Here is a 17638-nt window from a genome sequence, read left to right as displayed (position 1 = left end):
TGGGCTGTGGTGGCACAAACCTTTGGAAGGCAGAGTCAGGTAGATCTCTGTGAGTTCAAGGACAGCCTGGTCTACAGAGGGAGTTCCAGGACAGCCAGGGCTACACAGGGAAATCCTGTGTCAAAAAGAAAAAAAAAGTCTTTCCCTATTCAAAGCAGTGGCTTCTTCATAAAGCCATATACTGATGCCTCTTCGGAAACCAAGTGTCTAACATCTGTGAGAAATCCCATACTCTTCCATCAATGGGAAACATGCTGAACTTGAACCACAGGCACATATTAGTTGTTTCACTTTGAGTCAATCACCTAGTTCTCATGTATCAGATCCTGAAGACAACACACTGTCGAAAAAAGCCGTGAACAATTTACTCTAAATAACACTCTTAAATCCTGAAGGTTATCCTTAGGGAGAAAAACCTATCCTACTCACAGCAGAATCCAAAGTAGGTTTGGTTGTCTGGCGATGGAGGACTCAGGATGCAGCAAAGGTACATTTAACACTTTGAAATTGTACCTGCCCTCTTGCAAGAGCTGTGGTCTCTTGCATCTACCGTCTGTTACCCAGGTTTTTTACTTAATTTCAGAGATTATTGCTTGTCTCCTAAATGCTGTTCTCTTGGGAGATTATAGTGATCAAAGACAAGCTCTCCAACACCCTGCCCGACACACATATCCTTAGAAGTTCCTCCCATCACCCACCATTCCAGTGTCTACTCACACCTGCTGCACCTCTCCAGGTTTGACTTCACTTACTTTCCAGCTCACTGATGAGCTGATTATTGTGTAACTTGACAGCACGGTGCTGTTCCACCTGATCTTCCAATTCAAATATGGTTTCTTTCATGTCTTTGATTTCTGCGTCATTCTCTGAAGCTTTCTCTTGTAATTTTAGGCTGGTTCTGCTCAGTTGTTCTGCTTGATGATCACAGACCTCCTTCAGGTAAGAGTAATCTTTTTCCATCTAGAGAACAAGGAACATTGTCTTCTTAAAAACAATGACAACAACAACAGAAACACTCTGACACATCTGAGGAAGACTCGCTGGATGTGATGGCATATGCGACTTCTTACTGTTCTTCAAGCTACACATAGCCAACACTACAAATGTTAAGAGAGGCATAATGTGTCTAGAGGGCTGGATTCTGTGACCCTTTTTACAAGCAGAAATAAAAGGACCCTTAGTCTATGACTCTTTCCCTTACCAGGGCAGAACAGGGAATCGGGATTAGCTGAGAGGTCACCCTAACCTCGCATTCTCTATGGAGCAGCGCCCTCTGCTGGTGAGACTCAATGTCCTGGAAGCCAGAGCCACAGAACAACTTAGAAGACTAGGTTATGTTTCTTTGAAAGACATTCTACATAGAAATCTGAGAGCACTAGAAACAGAAAATCATCCCAGCACATTAATTTCACCTGATAAACTTTAATTACACACTTACATAGTAAGAAACAAGGTAATGATGCACTCAGACTTAACAATTAAATTTTGCCATACTTGCTAACTCTAAATTCAATTAAAAGATAATTGTTAATTATCAATGTGCTAATGTCTCAACCTTTCCTTCTATTTCAGCAAGTGACAGGCGTTGTTCTAAAGTTGGTTTGTGTCATTCCTTGAAAAATTTCCCATACTTAATACGTATATGTTTAAGCCCTTGAAAACATACAGGCTTATTACAGGTATTTTGAAACTTTACTCCACTGATTGTATTGTGTATTGATTTGGAGGTATTGCAGTATGTAATATGCCTTTGTCTTGTACTAGACAATTCTTTTTTGGGGGGTTTACGAGACAGGGTTTCTCTGTATTGTTTTGGAGGCTGTCGGACCAGCCCAGCCTCGAACTCACAGAGATCCTCCTGCCTCTGCCTCCCGAGTGCTGGGATTAAAGGCGTGCGCCACCACCGCCCGGCTAGACAATTCTTATTACACTACTTCAACTTAATTTTAAATGCTAGTATATGCAGACTGATACACAGTACAACAGGTTATTTGTGTGTGGTCTGTTCATTTTCAAGGGTGTATGTATACTTGTCTACACATATGTATGGAGGTCAGAGTTTGACATCAGTGTTTCCCTTGACCACTCTCTGTCATCAATACTGAGGTAAGATGTCTCACTTGAACCCAGAGCTAGCTAATTCAGGTAGCCTAGCTAGCTGGTTTGCTCTGGGGCGTCCCTGCCTCTGCTTCCTAAGTACTGAGATTAGGCAGACTACTATACCTGTCCCATATTTACCTGGGTGCCAGGGACCCAAATACTGGTCCTCACATTACACAGAAAGGCTTTATCATCTACTGAGCCTTCTCCGCAGCTGGCACTAGATTATTTTAATTACTATGTACTGGAAACTCACTGCCTGAAAACACCATTCTGTTATTAAGAAAAATGCTACAATAAACACTGTCCCTTTTCTATAGAAATTTAATTGACATTAATAAATAGATATATATTTACTGGGCAATATAAGCTTGATTGCAACAGATTTCTTCCTATTTTCTTTTAAGCCTAGGGGGCAGTGTTCACATTCAATTTTGTTTCCAGTTCTGGCTGGGGACTGCATAGGAACAAGGACCTGGTCTACTTTGTCTACCACAGCACACAGCACCCTCTGCTCCTGCACAGTGATAGGCATGGAGAAAGTAGCTAATGTGTATCTGATGAGTGAATGAATAAAATACCACAAGGCTGCCCTGCAGTATTTTCCAATAGGGAATGTGGGATGGACAGACAGATGAATGGCTGGGTGGGAGTAAGAAGAACAACCTCAGGATCAATGCAGATCACACTGCCTGAATTATGTAAAATTGGTATTTCAATGACAAAATTGTGTGGCTCTGCACTGTGGACATATATCTCTGCAGGCTTCCGTCAAAACCGAAAGCCACTGAAGCATACCAAAATTGTTTAGGGCACAGAATCTGAAGCCAGCGTGCCAAGACTTAAATTCTAATCCTACCAAGTCAAGATCTATGGGCCTGTTTTTGTCTTTTTAATTTTAACATTGCTATTTGGACAGGGTCTCTTATGCAGCTCAAGCTGACTTGGAACTCAAAATTGTTCTGCCTCAAGCCCCTCGTTGAACCTGGTATTCTTTTAATCTCTATGCTTCATTTTCCTCTTTTGAACAATCGAAGAGGTTTAATGAAACAATGTATTTACAGTTTATCAGTGCCTGGAACATAATAAGCACTCAACAAAAGCTATTCCCTTCTTCCACAATGGCCTTATGTCTTATGAGTAAGTAACACATAATAATGTGAATAATAGTATAATACAAGTCCATTCAACCAAAATTTTACAATTAGTGGAAAAAGCTAGCAATCTTTTTTCTTATCAATGGTTGCTTTATAATATATAGAAAAAATTGCTTTTTAAAAAATGAAACACATTCTGGGGGCTGTAGATATGGCTCAGCAATTAAGAGCACGGGCTGCTCTTTCAGAGAACCCAGTTTAATTACCAGAATCCACATGGCAGCTCACAACTGTCTGTAACCCCTGTTCCGGGGGTCCAACACCCTCATACTGACATACATGCAAGCAAAACGTATGTAAAATAAAAATAAATAAATAAGTTAGAAACATATGTAAAATAAAAATAAATAATTTAGAAAAACAAGACATACTCTATTCTTGTTTTTTTTCTGTTTTAGAAGAGTGACAGAGGGTTGTGATACACTGTGTGGGATGCTGAGAACCACACCTAGGTCCTTTGGAAGAGCAAGCAGTAAGTGCTCTTAACTACTGAGCCATCTCGCTATCCCGAAAGCACTACATTTTAGATGCTAGAAAGCTGGTATCTGAAAGGCAGCAATGGAAGGCAAATGAGTCTTGCAGGTTCATGGCTGGACTCCTTAGTCAGAGGCATGTCACCTGGTGCCCAGATACATGCATGTGCCTAGTAAAAAATACTATGGGTGTTGAGTAAAGCTGAGGAATACAATGAGGGAGGCAGTTAAGCACCCTAAGTGAGGTCTCTGAGTGCAGTTGAGAATACTGACCCTTAGAGACCCTGGTTTTAGTTCCCATACTGATTCATCATGATTAAGAGCACCACGCATGGGGAGGGACAGAAGTGCAGACTGTGGTAAGCCTACAAATCAATACTGTTTCAAATGCAGCCACTTCTCTCTTGATATGAAACATCCTCCAACTCTAACGAAATAGTCCACAAAACTTTGTTGCCTTTTGTTGTTTATTTATTTAGAGGCAGGGTCTCATCTTCTTGTCTACATAGTCCTGGGTGTCCTAGGGTTCACTAGGGTGGCCTTGAACTCACAGAGAGCCACCTGCCTCTGCCCCCTGAATGCAGGGATTAAAGGCATGCACCACTACACCCAGCCAAAAAAAACTTTTTAAAAAAAAAGTAGTTCTACTATGGGCTTAACGAGAAACCTGACACTAGGGAAATTCTCAGGAATCCACAAGGATGACCCCAACTAAGAATCTAAGCAAGAGTGGAGAGGCTACCTTAAATGCCCTTCCCCTATAATGAGACTGATGACTATCTTACATGCCAGTAGCTGATGGGAGCAGAAGCAGAGATTCACAGCTAAGCACCGAGCTAAACTCCTGGAATCCAATTGTAGAGAGGGAGGAGTGATGAGAAAAGGGGCCAAGACCATGTTGGGGAAACCCACAGAAACACCTGACCCAAGCAAATAGAAGCTCACAGACTCCAGAATGACAGCTAGGGAACCTGCATAAGACCAAATTAGTCCCCCTGAACATGGATATCAGTTGGGGGACTTGGGCAGTCTATAGGGCCTCTGGCAATGGAACCAGTATTTATCCCTAGTGCATGGACGGGCTTTTTGGAGCCCATTCCCTATGGAGGGATACTCTCTCAGCCTAGGTACAGTGGGGAGGGCCTCAGTCCTGCCCCAAATGATGTGACAGACTTCGATGATCCTCTACGGGAGGCCTCACCCTCTTCAAGGAATGGATGGGGGTGGGATGGGGAGATAGTGGAGAGAGTAGGAGGGACAGGAGGGAGAGGGAACTGGGATTGGTATATAAAATAAGATTGTTTTAATTTAAAAATAATGTAAAAATTAGTTTTACCATTTCATCTCATAGGGACACTCACTAGATCAACAGGAAGCTGTTAATTATTTTCAGGTTATATTCATTTTATAAATTAACAAACATACATAGGGAAATTACTCAGAAAGAAGAATGTGGGCCAGAGAGATGGTTCAGCTGTTAAGAGCATACACACTTCTTCCAAAGGACTGGAGTTTGACTCTCAGAACCCACATTGGGTGGTAACTCCAGCTCCAAGGGATCTGATGCCCTATTCTGGCCTCCATGAGCACATTCACATATGTGGCATGTCTATACTCACAGAGACACAAGCACAAACTATTTTAGAAAATCCAGCTTACCTATCAGTAGAGAGCAGACTCTATTTCTATGACCACTGAGTTCTAAGATGCCTTTTTGAATGTGTGTGTGATGCTGGCCTTCTCCTGCCCAGCAGTGCAAACTTTTGAATTTAGTTTTTCTAATTTGGGAATTACACTATCAGATACCCAAACATGCTTTTTGGTGTTTCCCTTGGGAAAACAAAACAAAACAAAACAAGCAACAACAACAAAAGCCTACTTCCAAGCACTCCAAGCATCTTTCATCTTCTTCAGTCAGATTCAACAAACATCACCAAGATTTCTCAGAGAGAGGACATCAGGAGTACCCCCTGATTTACCAACAGTGACCAAATTCAGGTAGCAACCTAGTCATCTGTGGTCAGACCAGACCAGAATCCTAACAAGTTGTCACTACCCCCTCCAAGCTTGTGACACTGAACTTGGGGGAAAAGCACTGCCGCAGGTCAGTTTCCTTGGAAATACTTGGAGAAGGCCATTGCACACAAGACACGTGTTGAGGAGTGCTCTCGATCCTCAGAGGGAGAGATGTGGAAGCAGGACTGGCAGAAGTGGCTGTTTCACACAGGCATCCACTGAGCCCTCAGGGAGAGGGCCACACCTAGCGCTCCCTTTATACTGCCCTAGCTGCAAAGGCCCTGGTCTTTATTTTCCCAATGAATTGATTAGCCATGAGAAGCACCACCCAGGGAGGGCCATCTTGAAAGGGGCTCAAGTTGAGTGCCCTCAGTTATCACTAGGCCCCAACAGTGGGGAGTAAAAGAGAATGTTTTGGTTGTGGGATGATATGAGAGGGTTATATTTCCATATACATTATCTGGAGTCTCTCTTGTAGATGTGTGAATAACTGGCTGTGGTGGCTTAAGCACTGAGTAGATTACATGGCATAACGATTTCTGTAAGGTGAAGCTTATATAGTCTTCCTTAGTTTATTGTAGTGAAAAACAGCACAAAAGACATCAAGATGGAGAACAACTATGAACCAAGGCCTTACTGTAACACAAACCACCCCCAAGACAGAGAATGCTGAATAAAGCAAATAAGGAAACAAAAGCTATAGGCAATATAACTATCACCAATACGCAGGGAAGCAGAAATCCAGTAAATTAAAAGTAAAAACATGAAATGAGTTGAAAATGGAGTCTAAACATTTTAGTTTACAGCTACATTTAGTAGGTTCTGATGGCAAAGATAACATCTTGGAAAATCAGTCCCGGCCTTTGAAAATTCATTTTATCTTCTATTCAGATAGTCACAGAACAGTAACAGAGACCAGGGCTGACATAGAGCTAAGTCACTACAGCAGATTCTGAATGAATTCAAGCAACATTGAAGTTGTTCTGTCAGAAATGAACACAGGGAGATGGTGCTGTCCAGAGAAGAAGCCTGGCTTGTAAAGCCACTGCTTCTTGTGTCACGATGTCAGCTTGGAGGCTTTGTGTTTGACAGTGTTGGGGATGAACCCAGGGAGGGCCTAACAACTGTAAGGATCATGTGGGTGCTGGGAATCGAACCCAGGTCTTTTGGAAGAGCAGCTGCTAAGCCTTCACTCTAGTCCCTGCCTGCCTCCTCCAACAGAGTTAAACATTATAAACCTATGAATGTGCATCAGAGCATTATGATTACACACATTTTTACTATTTCTAGAGGGAAGGAGGAGCAAAGGGAAACAGAGGTCTTGGCCTAGGAGACATTTGGCCTAGAAGCTGAGAAGTCATCAATATCATGTCAATGACTGTGCCGCAGGAGTTGATGAAAGCCTTGGTGAGCAGGTCTGAACGCTGTTCCTGCTTTCAAATAACTCTCCCCACACTGCTCTGGATTCTATGTGCCTCTCGGGAGACAGCACCATCACATTTACAGTCACCTAGGCCTAGGTCTGTGCAGGGAGAGAAGCGCCTCTTTCTGCAATCCCCAATAACAAATCAATACTCACCAGACCCTACTGGGCCAAACTTCTAATCATCTAAGACCTCTCCATTCCCTGTCCTCCCATCCCAACCTGTCAGCCCTTGGCTTTCTTGTCTGTGGCCAGATAATCTTTCTCAACTGTAAATGTGATTCTATAATTATTTTTAAAGATTCCTCAGCCCAGGTCATTGTCGAGCCAACACGGCAGGTAAAGGCACCTGCCACTAAGTCTGACCTGAGTTTGCTTCAGAGGCCCCACAGAGGAAATAATCTCTGAAGTCCACATGTAAGCTGTGGCACATGCACCCAAAGCAAAATAAATAAATTTAAAATGCAAAATATAAAAACAAACAAACAACTCAAACCAAAAGATTTCAACAACAAAACAAACTGAATTTCATAAAATTAAAATGGAAAAGTGATATAATATAAGACAGTGACAAATAACCCTAATTATTGAATGGATAAACACAGTGCAGCATATCCGTACAATGCAATATTAGCCAGAAAAAAATGAAGTCCTGACACATGCCACACATGGATTTACCTTGAAAACACTATGTATGCTAAGTGAAGAAGGGCAAAGGTAAAAGGCCACAGGATGAATGATTTCATCCCTACTCTACCCAAGATAAAACCACGAGTATGTAATGAAACAACGAAAGCTTTACTGGACACATTACAGACTGCCAGGGGTTAGGAGAGGCATGATTTAGGGAGGTAACTGTTACTAGGTTCAAAGTTTCCTCATGGCTGATAAGAGCCATCAATCAGATTGTGGTGGTGGCTGCACAACCACATAAACATACTAAAAATCACTGATTTGTTCACTTCTTGAATTATAGCTCAGTCAACGCTTTTTAAATCCCCTCCCTTTCTCTCTTTCCCATTTTTCACCTCTCCCTTTTTATGACAGGAGTCAGTATTTAGCTCAGACTGATCTCGAATACATAATCCTCCTGCCTCAACCAACCAAGTACTTGGGATTACAGGTGTGGACCATCATGCCCAGCCAAAATCACTTTCTTCATGGCTCTGTTTTTTTGTTTGTTTTTTTCTGCAAATTTCTACCACCTTATCAAAACAGAGTAAAGTTCTCCTAGTATTGAGGCTTTGCTTTCTCTGAACCAAAGGTTGTTGGTTTTAACACCAGTATATAAGTTGATAGATCTGCTCTGAACATGATCCTGTGCCTTATCGTTCATTTCTTTCTTTCTTGCATTTTATTTTGAGGCAGAGCTTCTGTGTAGCTCTGGTTGTCCTAGAACTCACTCTGTAGACCAGGCTGGCCTTGAAGTCAGAGATCCCCCACCTCTGCCTCCCAAGTGCTAGGATTAAAGGCATGTAAAGCCACCACATGGCTGTCTTTCATTTCAAGAAGCTCTGCAAGTCCATGATTAAGGGCATATGTAACACAACACGGTCTGACCTAGCTTTGAACCCTGATTTCAGCAATTAATAAGTTAGGCTAAAAATTGTTCTCTGCCTTGGTCTGCACAATAGGGGCTGAAGAGATGGCTCAGGGGTTAAGAGCACTTGAAGCTCTTCTATAGTACCTGAGTTTGGTTCCCAGCACCCACTTTAGGCAGCTCATAACAGTCTCAACCCAGCTCCAGGGGATCAGATACCTCTGGCCTCCATGGGCACCTGCAATTGTGTGCATAGATACTTAGATATAATTAAAAACAATACAAATAAATCTTAAGAAAGAAAAATAATGTGGTGTCTGCAGTAAAGGCTATAGTTAGATAATCTAGAGTTCTTTTGCTTACTTGGGACAGAAATCAGAAACTGGCAAAAATGCCTGTCACACCTGACATCAGCGGCTCTGGACTCTGGTATACAGTGCAGTGTGCCCTGAGTGTCAGTAGCTCAGCATCTAGCCACCGTTCGTCAGTCCTCAGCAGTCAGAGCTACTCGTGCTCAGGGTCTCTCTGAAACTCTTGCAAAGGTAGGGCACTTGCCCCTGCAGCTCCTCTACAGTCCCTCTCTTCATTCCTTGCCTTTCTCAGTTTTCTATTCTCTATAGCACTTCACCCCCCACAGTTCCCAGCTTTCCTCTGCTCCCAGGAGTTCTTTAGACATTCTCTAGCTGCCACATGTGCTCAAGTCTAGCAGCCCATGGTGCGATCTACTCTTTGTGCAACTACCTCATCCCTACTCTACCCAAGATGAAACCATGAGTATGTAATGAAATAACACAAGCTTTACTGGACACTACGCTGTAGCACAAGAGGACAGTGTAAAAGAGGGAGACATTCTGGACTACCCTCGTGAGACAGAGTGGGAGGACTGCCATGTAGCTAGAGAAGGGCAAGACTACACACACACACACACACACACACACACACACACACACACACATTTATATACAGTCACTGGTTCACCAGTCTGTTCAGGGCTACATGTTTAAGACCAGTGTATAAGTTGTTAGATCTGCTTTAGGTAGAAGTGTTCCTCCCTGACCAAATTGGGAACATCTGCAAAGTGGGTGAAGATATAAACAGCAGCTTCCACAGCAGTCCTGACAGCTGAGACTGTTCCTGCAGCTGGAACAACGTTTCTCTTAGGGTTGTCAGGGTGACAGTCTCCAAGTAACCGAAGATGTGGCTGCATGATGGACAGCATCAGTGGTTTCTAGAGGTGGTGGGAAGGGGTAAGAGGGGACAAGGGGGAAGACACTGAAGTTCACCATGAGATGACAGTGGCAGTCACCAGCTAGGCCGAGTCTCTGCCCAGCCTTGAGCCATGGCTTTGCTGACCTTCAGGCCAGTTGCCACTGCACTGGTGACAAGGAAAGGGTTTGAGAGCTGTCAAGCAAGCAGCTGAGCTACTCAATTTTACAAACTTTTGGCGGTTTTAGTCATTTAAGAAGTGTTTGTAACAAATATCCAGCAAAATTAACATTCTTCTCCAGTAAACTTTGTCTAGTACTTAACTCATAGGCAATGTCCTTATGGGTAAAAAACAAAAAAGAAGTTCTCGAGAGTATCCAGAACACACAAGTACACTAAAATATTAGTAGTAACTAAAATATTATAAACTTTCACCCATCTACTTGACAAAATTTGCTAAGTATTTAATATGTGGGAAGGCCACGATGCTAACGAGTATAAAGCATACAGTAAAGCACAAGAATAACAGTCTGAGAGCATTGCCAGGAGGAACAATGTGTGTTGTGTTTGCTGTTTTTATTTTGACATCTTGCATAGCTACTGCAGAACTATTCTCTTTCAGTCTCCTGAAAAAAGATGTGGCCATATTGCATCAGATTGTATTCTTACTGACCTAAATCTGGTGGAGATTTTGTTGTTGTTGTTGTTGTTACTAGGTTTTTTTTTCCTATGCTATTCTGTCTAGGAAGGAGTTATGCTGGTATATTTATACTTTTGCTATTTAAAAAAAAAGTGGGGGCTGGAGAGATGGTTCAGTGGTTAAGACCTTCTTCCAGAGGTCCTGAGTTCAATTCCCAGCAACCACAGGATGGTAGCTTACAACCATCTATAATGAGATCTAATGCTCTCTTCTAGCCTGCAGGCATACATGCAGACAGAACATTAAATACATAAATAAATCTTTTTAAGAGGCTACAGAAAACCCAGAGATGAAGCTAGAAATTTGAATTTTTATGGTGATATTTTGTTTATGATCTAACAAATAAAGCTTGCCTGACGATCAGAGTACAAAGTTAGCCACACCAGTCAGCCATACAGGCCAAGCAGTAGTGGCACACATCTTTAATCCCAGAAGACACACTAGTTAGCCACAGAAGCTGGGCAGTGGTGGTGCATGCTTTTAATCCCAGCACTAGAAGCAAATATATGGCTGGTGGAGAGAAGAGTCTGAGGTTTTGTGGAGACAGGATCGTCTTTTCAGTCTGAGGCAGAGGTAAGATCTAGTGGTTAGCTATTTTGCTTCTCTGATCTTCAGCTTTAACCCCAATATCTCCCTCTGGGTTTTCATTACTCATGCTATAGATTTTGCCTTTGAGAACGAATAGTCAGCTGCAAAAGCAGGGTATCTCTAGGAAGGATGTGGACAGTAGGTGCTACCCCAAACATTCAAAGGACAGATCCCATGAGACTGCGCCCGTATATCCAGGAGTGCAGTGCCCCCTCTAGTCACCCCTAAAAGGCCTTACCTCTGGTATTAATTACTTTTCTCATGGCTGTGTAAAATATATATAATAAACACTTAAGAAAGGAAGGCATCACTACTCTCACAAATGAGTTCTGAGGTCAAGTTCAAGGAAGAGAATGGTGCTGAATGTGACCTTAGCTCACTAGAAATAATAACACACCTAAAAAAAATAAATCCATCACATAGAAAGGAGTTAGAGAAGGAAACTGAGGTAAGGTCTATCCCCAGAGAGGTAGCAGTCTGTAGTGGAACCACATGTAAGTAAAGGGGCAGAGCTCCAAAGAGGATCTGGCTCCCAGTGACAAACCATCCTTCTGTAAGCTACCACTTTAGGGTCAGAGACCTGCTGTGGGAATCAGGCACAAATGCCAAAGGCATGTGATGAGGCATCCACAGTCATGCTGGCTGCACAGTTTAATCCTCATGAGCTTTCATCTCATGTCCCATTCCTTTGGGAATGGGCTCCTTCAGTATCATTACTGGAATCCACGGTTGTTAGGGATTAGTGGATACTCTGCAGTGGGGATACACTGAGCCATCAGTCTGTGCTACAATTTGGATACGGTTTGTCTTTACCCAGACTCATGCTGAAATTTCATTTCCAGTGGTGGTGGTATTAGGGGTAGTTATGGATAATCTTAACTGTCAACTTGACTAGATTTGTAATTACCATGGAAACACATACAGAGTATCTATGAAGACATTTCCAGAAAGCTTTAACTAAAGAGGAAGACATATAGATGGCACTATCGCCTGGGCTGGGGTCTAGGACTGAATACAGAGAAAGCAAGGTGAGCAACAGCATTCACCTTTCTCTGCTTCTGGACTACATGGTGAGTCCTGTTGCCATGTTCCCCCTCTTGTGATGGACGGTACCCTCAAACCGTGAGCCCAAATAAACCCTTCCTTTCTTAAGTGTTTATTATGTATTTTTACATAGCTACAAGAAAAGTAATTAATACCAGAGGTAAGGCCTTTTAGGGGTGACTAGAGGGGGCACTGCACTCCTGAATATATGGGCACAGTCTCATGGGATCTCTCTTGCCCAAGGGACTGTTAGAAAGGGAATGTGGCAGCTCTGTTCACTCTCTCACACACACTTTCTCACACAAGGTAGTTTCTTCTTCCCATTCTACTGTAAGTAGAAACCACATGGAGCCCTCAACAGACACAGCTGCTTGACTTTAGACTTCCAGCATCTTGAACTAGCAGCTCAAATAACCCTTTCTTTTCTGAATTACTGAGTGTCAAGTATCTGTTAAAGCAACAGAAAACAAAGTTTAAGAGGTCTGGGACTTGCTTCTTCAGTGTTGATGTAGAAGACTTATAGAGCAGTACTCTCTGTACACAAAGCAGTACAATATCACAGACCTGGAGTCTTAACACCTATAAAGGAACCTGTGGAAGTTTCTCCCTTAGACTCTTAACTAAATACCGGCTAGACTCCTATAGTCAGTACATAATAATTCTAGTTGGCACAAAATCAGTAAATACATGAGCTATGTGAATTACAGTTTAATTATTTAAAAACAGCTTTATTTTCAGTGTGCATTTGTGTGTTGTGCTCTACTGAAAACATACATTTTCCATGTCCTCCAAACAGATTAAATTTATACAAGAAAACTCTAGATTTTATTGTCTTTACTTTGGCTAAGCTACAAGAAAGGGCAAATTTATACCTCTAAATCTAAACAGGGTAGGGTAAAGTTACAGAATTTTACTCAAGAAATCAGGAAGGAAAACAAATTATAAAAATTATTTTACAAAGTTGGGCGGTGGCGGTGCAAGCTTTTACTCTCAGTACCCAGGAGGCAGAGGCAGGTGGATCTCTGTGAGTTTGAGACCAGCCTGTCTACAGAGTGAGTTCCAGTACAGCCAGAGCAGCACAGAAAACTCTGTCATGGGGGAGGAGGAATATATTACAAATGGAACTTTCACACTAATCTAATTGGTTTATGGTATTTGTGAACTATGCCACATGTACTCTGTTCTTTTACACAGAAAGATGAAATATTATAATCCTGTCAGTATAGGTTTGTATGCATACCCTGGTATATATCAACTGAGAAAAATGTCTAAAAGATATACAGCAAAATGTTGGTAGATTTTCCTCCAGGTGGTAGGATTAAAGGCAATGCCTGTTTTCTTTTCTATACTTTTCTATAGTTTACTAAATCTTCTGTAATGAATATAACCATTTGTTTAGAAAAATAAGCTATTTAAGATATCAAATTATTTAACATCTATATTTAGTGTAAAGATAATCAAGATGTCAGACACAGATTTAAAAGAGGAAAAGATTTAAAGAAGGTCCGTGGGGAGCTGGAGATACCTCAGCATTTTAGAGCACTTAAGAGGACACAGACACTATTCTCAGCATCCACATGGCAGCTCACAACTCCAGTTCTAGGGGATTTGATGCCTGCTTCTAACATCTGTGGGCACCAGACACATGAGTGATGCACACTGTACATATAGGTAAAACACTTATACAAATAAATTAAAATAAATCTAAAAAAAGTTTTTAAAAAGATCCACCTGGACGAGTAAACATTTTACAGAATCTTTAAACAACAAAAGAGAACATTCTTACTTTACAAGGTGACTTAATGCAAAGCTTCATTTGTCAACATACAATTGAAACAAGCACCTTCAATAAAATACCTGTGGATTTACAACATAGACCCAACCTACACAGCCTACCACCAAGACCATAAGACAGCTGAGTACAGAGTACAGAGCTGGGTTGTCACTGACTGACCCTAAAACAGACAGACATCAGGCAGAAACCTCCTCAGGAGCTCACAGCATAACCTGCTTTTTAGAACACCAGCAGCTATGAAATAAGGTGGGCAGACGCTTCCCTCCTCTCCCCAGCAGCACTCCAAGTCATGGACTGAGCGGGAAAGACAGAACAAGAAGTCAGCACTGGGAGGCAGATGACTGCCACACAATCACCACCAATAAGCTTGTATCATCACATAACAACACTCCAGCCAAATCAAAGAGTTATTTTAAAAATGATAGCTAGGACCACTTATTTCATCTTGGGCTCTCAGCTAAGATAATTCCAGGAAATGATTAACAGATATGAATGACATAATTTAGTACCAGGTTTTGGCAAGGGCTCAAGGAAGCAAGTACTCTCATGAACTGGTGGGAACAAATTGGCATATTATTTCTGGCAGGCAATTTGGCTAAATGTGTTGAAAGTCTTTAAAATGTTTATACTCTTTGACTCACTAAGTCAACGTCTAGGAATTTTTCCTGAAAAAATAATCAGAGATATAAAAAATATACTTTTAATATTCTAAGACCAGAAAGAACATAAACATCTAGTAATACACACATGGCAATAACAGTGGACTAGTGAATATGAAAGTTACATGATAAATCCTAGCTGGCATTTAAAACAACACTTAAAAGAGCCAATGCTGAGAATATGCTCAGAAAGCATTAAATGCATCAAAAAGTCAAGCAATGTATACAGGATGGCTCTAAATTTTATTTTATCCTATTTTTGTGCGGTGCTAAGAATCAAATCCAAAGCCTCAAGGATGCTATGAAAGTGTCTACCACAGAGACACATTCCATCCATTATATTTTTCATAACTACATCATACCATTTGATATAATTTACTATATTTTTTTGAACTATCTGTACAGAAATCTGAGTGCCTTTCTTTGGAATCCCCAGTGTCAATCTGTCTAAATTCAAATAGATCTTCAAACTTGAATGCTTAATTCATAGATACAGCTGAACAATTGATTCTCTTTGCTCCATGATTTTAAGGTCTGGAAGAGAAATGTCAACAAATAGTTGAGAGCCCTCTCCTTACCTTTGCTAGCAGGCTGGAAACATGTTTAATTTCACCATTTGCCTTTAGCAATTCTTGTCTGAGCTCCGTGCAAGACAGTTGCAACTGATCTTTCTCAGCTCGAGCCACTTTCAGCATCTCCTGAACCTCGAAGTTCTCTGCTGTCTGTTCCACAGTACTGCTGGCCTCTACGGCCTTCTGCTTATCAGCCTCCAAATGAGCCTTCAAGGACCCATTCTCCATTTTCAAGCCTTCCAAGGTAACTCTACATTCCTCCAGAGTTTTAGCCATCACACTATTATTACACCGTTCGTGTTCTAGGAACCCATTCAGCTTCTCATTTTCTTCCTTCAGGTGTTTAATCATGTCTATAGCTCCTTGGTTTTCTTCCTCAACCTTCCGTAGGCTACAGGTCAACTGCTGCTGAATGTTGAGCAGCTTCTCTCTTTCAAAGCGGCTCTTCTCAAGAATATCTGTGCATTTCTGCTCCAGCTCAAGGATTTTTCCTCCTTGGGCACTAGGCTCCTCATTCTTCACTCGTTCTTGTAAAAGGTTGATCAGTTTCTCATTTTCCTGACTCAGCTGTTCTGCCCTCTCGCGGTGCTGGTGGAAGGAGGTCTCTAAAATGGTCTTCTCATCCACCAGCTTCTCATTCTCAGCTGTCAGTTCCTGCACCATCTGCTGCTGGTCTGATAATTCCTGCAAAGTAGCCTGCAGCTCTTCAGCAGTACTGTGTTGATTCTCCTCCATCTTTTGTATCTTCTCAGTTAGAGATGCCAAGGACAGCTCACTTGCATTGTTTGGGGAACTCCCAGTAGGGGAGCACTTGGAGCCCTTAAAAGAGTTGCTGGTGGCCGACAGGGGCCGAGATGGGATATCTGTAGTGATATGCTCAAAATCTGAGGCATCCGGTGACAGAGAGGCTTTAGTGACATCACTGCTTGAAGACCCTGATGTCCGCAATGCACTTCCATGTGTGCTTCTTCTATACTCATCGGTTTCGCTGGACAACTCATTTCCAACTGGGCTTCCGAAGCTGGACTCGTGGGTTATGGATGTTGGGCAGCTGCTGTCACCAGTGTGACTTGCTGCCCCTTCTGAATTTGGGGACTGCTGAAGGTAAGTCAGTTTCTCCTTTAAGGCCCGGTTTTCTTCCTCTAGGTCAGCAAGTTCTTTCTGAAAGGTCTTATTCTTTTCCTCCAGGGTTCTTAGCAAAGGTTCTGTGTCACCTACTGGGGCTGATGCTCCCTCTGCACTTGGGTCTGATGCATTGGCGTCCTCAGTGCTCAGGGCCCACCTTTCTTTACATTTTTTTAGTTCACTTCGAAGCCTGTTGATTTCACTGTCTTTGGTTTTGGCTTCTGCCAGAAGTTCCCGAACCTGGGACTCGAGTATAGACTTCTCTGTGCCTTCGTGCTCTTGCTTAGGTTTTGCAGAGGTGGTCTTCAGGTGCTTGGTAGGAGTGGGAGTGCAGGAAGAAGTTGGACTAGAGCCCAACTTCTTGGAGCTGGAGGGACCTCGTGGCACAGACCTCTCTCTTGAGACAGTTGCTGAGAGTTCCCGAGGAGCTGGAATGCCTGTCCGTTTGGTTGTTGGAACAGTCCCTAAAGATAAAAGATGAAGAAAAAAAAACTTGAAAAAAAGAAAGAAAAAGAAAAGCAAGGATTTTTAATGAGACTCAAATGTCTTCAAAACATGGCATAGAGGATGGTATAGCTGTCACCGTTCATCCAATTCTTCCTCCTCTAGATAGTTATTCTGTCTTGAGTAGGGTTTCTATACCTCTTCCCATGGGCTTGTGCACTAAGGAAAGCAGACTTAGCCTAGGCAATCAAGAACAATCCTATCCCCCCACCACAGTTGGTGGTCCAAGGGAGAGCACACAGCTCAATTAAGATCTATGGGACACAACTTGGAACCCAAAGCTGCCACGCTGGGCAAAGACTCAGAGTAGAGAACTGCTTAACCCTCAACAGAGAAGCTGCTTCTTGCAGTAGACAGTAATTAACAAAGAGATCCACGAGTGGACAATGTGTAGAGAGTGAGCAACTTCAAGGCTAAGGGAGCTATGTGGAAGAGGAGGTGGAAAGATTTTAAGAGCCATAGGTATAGGATGACTTCAAGAAAACAGTGTTTCCAGATCTAACAGGACTGACAGACATATGAACTCACAGACTGACAGTATACATAATTTCTATGCAGATTCAAACCAGACAAAATCCCAGCATTGAAAAGGGGAAGTGGGCACAGAGTCCCACACTTAACCAAGAAACTATTTGCAATTGGTATCTGTTGGGAAAGAACAAATTAGCTTCCTCCAATACAATGACACTGGGCATATCAATCACACTCCAGGACAGGCTCCATGACCATGAACTCC

The 17638-nt window shown here is 42.2% G+C and overlaps 1 protein-coding gene across 8 annotated transcripts in view; it reads right to left on the bottom strand.

Annotated features, from left to right (window-relative positions):
* Positions 1–17638, bottom strand: part of Specc1 (sperm antigen with calponin homology and coiled-coil domains 1) — a 262889-nt gene that overhangs the window by 101891 nt on the left and 143360 nt on the right. For all 8 annotated transcript variants that reach the window (XM_040748824.1, XM_040748831.1, XM_040748825.1 and 5 more), the window contains 2 exons: positions 15280–16862; positions 753–960 (listed from right to left, as the gene is read on the bottom strand). In XM_040748824.1, the coding sequence (XP_040604758.1) occupies positions 753–960; positions 15280–16862 (1791 nt within the window). The remainder of the gene's footprint in view (positions 1–752; positions 961–15279; positions 16863–17638) is intronic.

Source organism: Mesocricetus auratus, unplaced genomic scaffold, assembly GCF_017639785.1.
Source record: "Mesocricetus auratus isolate SY011 unplaced genomic scaffold, BCM_Maur_2.0 Super-Scaffold_100007, whole genome shotgun sequence".
Classification (NCBI taxonomy): domain Eukaryota; kingdom Metazoa; phylum Chordata; class Mammalia; order Rodentia; family Cricetidae; genus Mesocricetus; species Mesocricetus auratus.
This window is presented reverse-complemented; position numbering and strand designations above follow the sequence as displayed.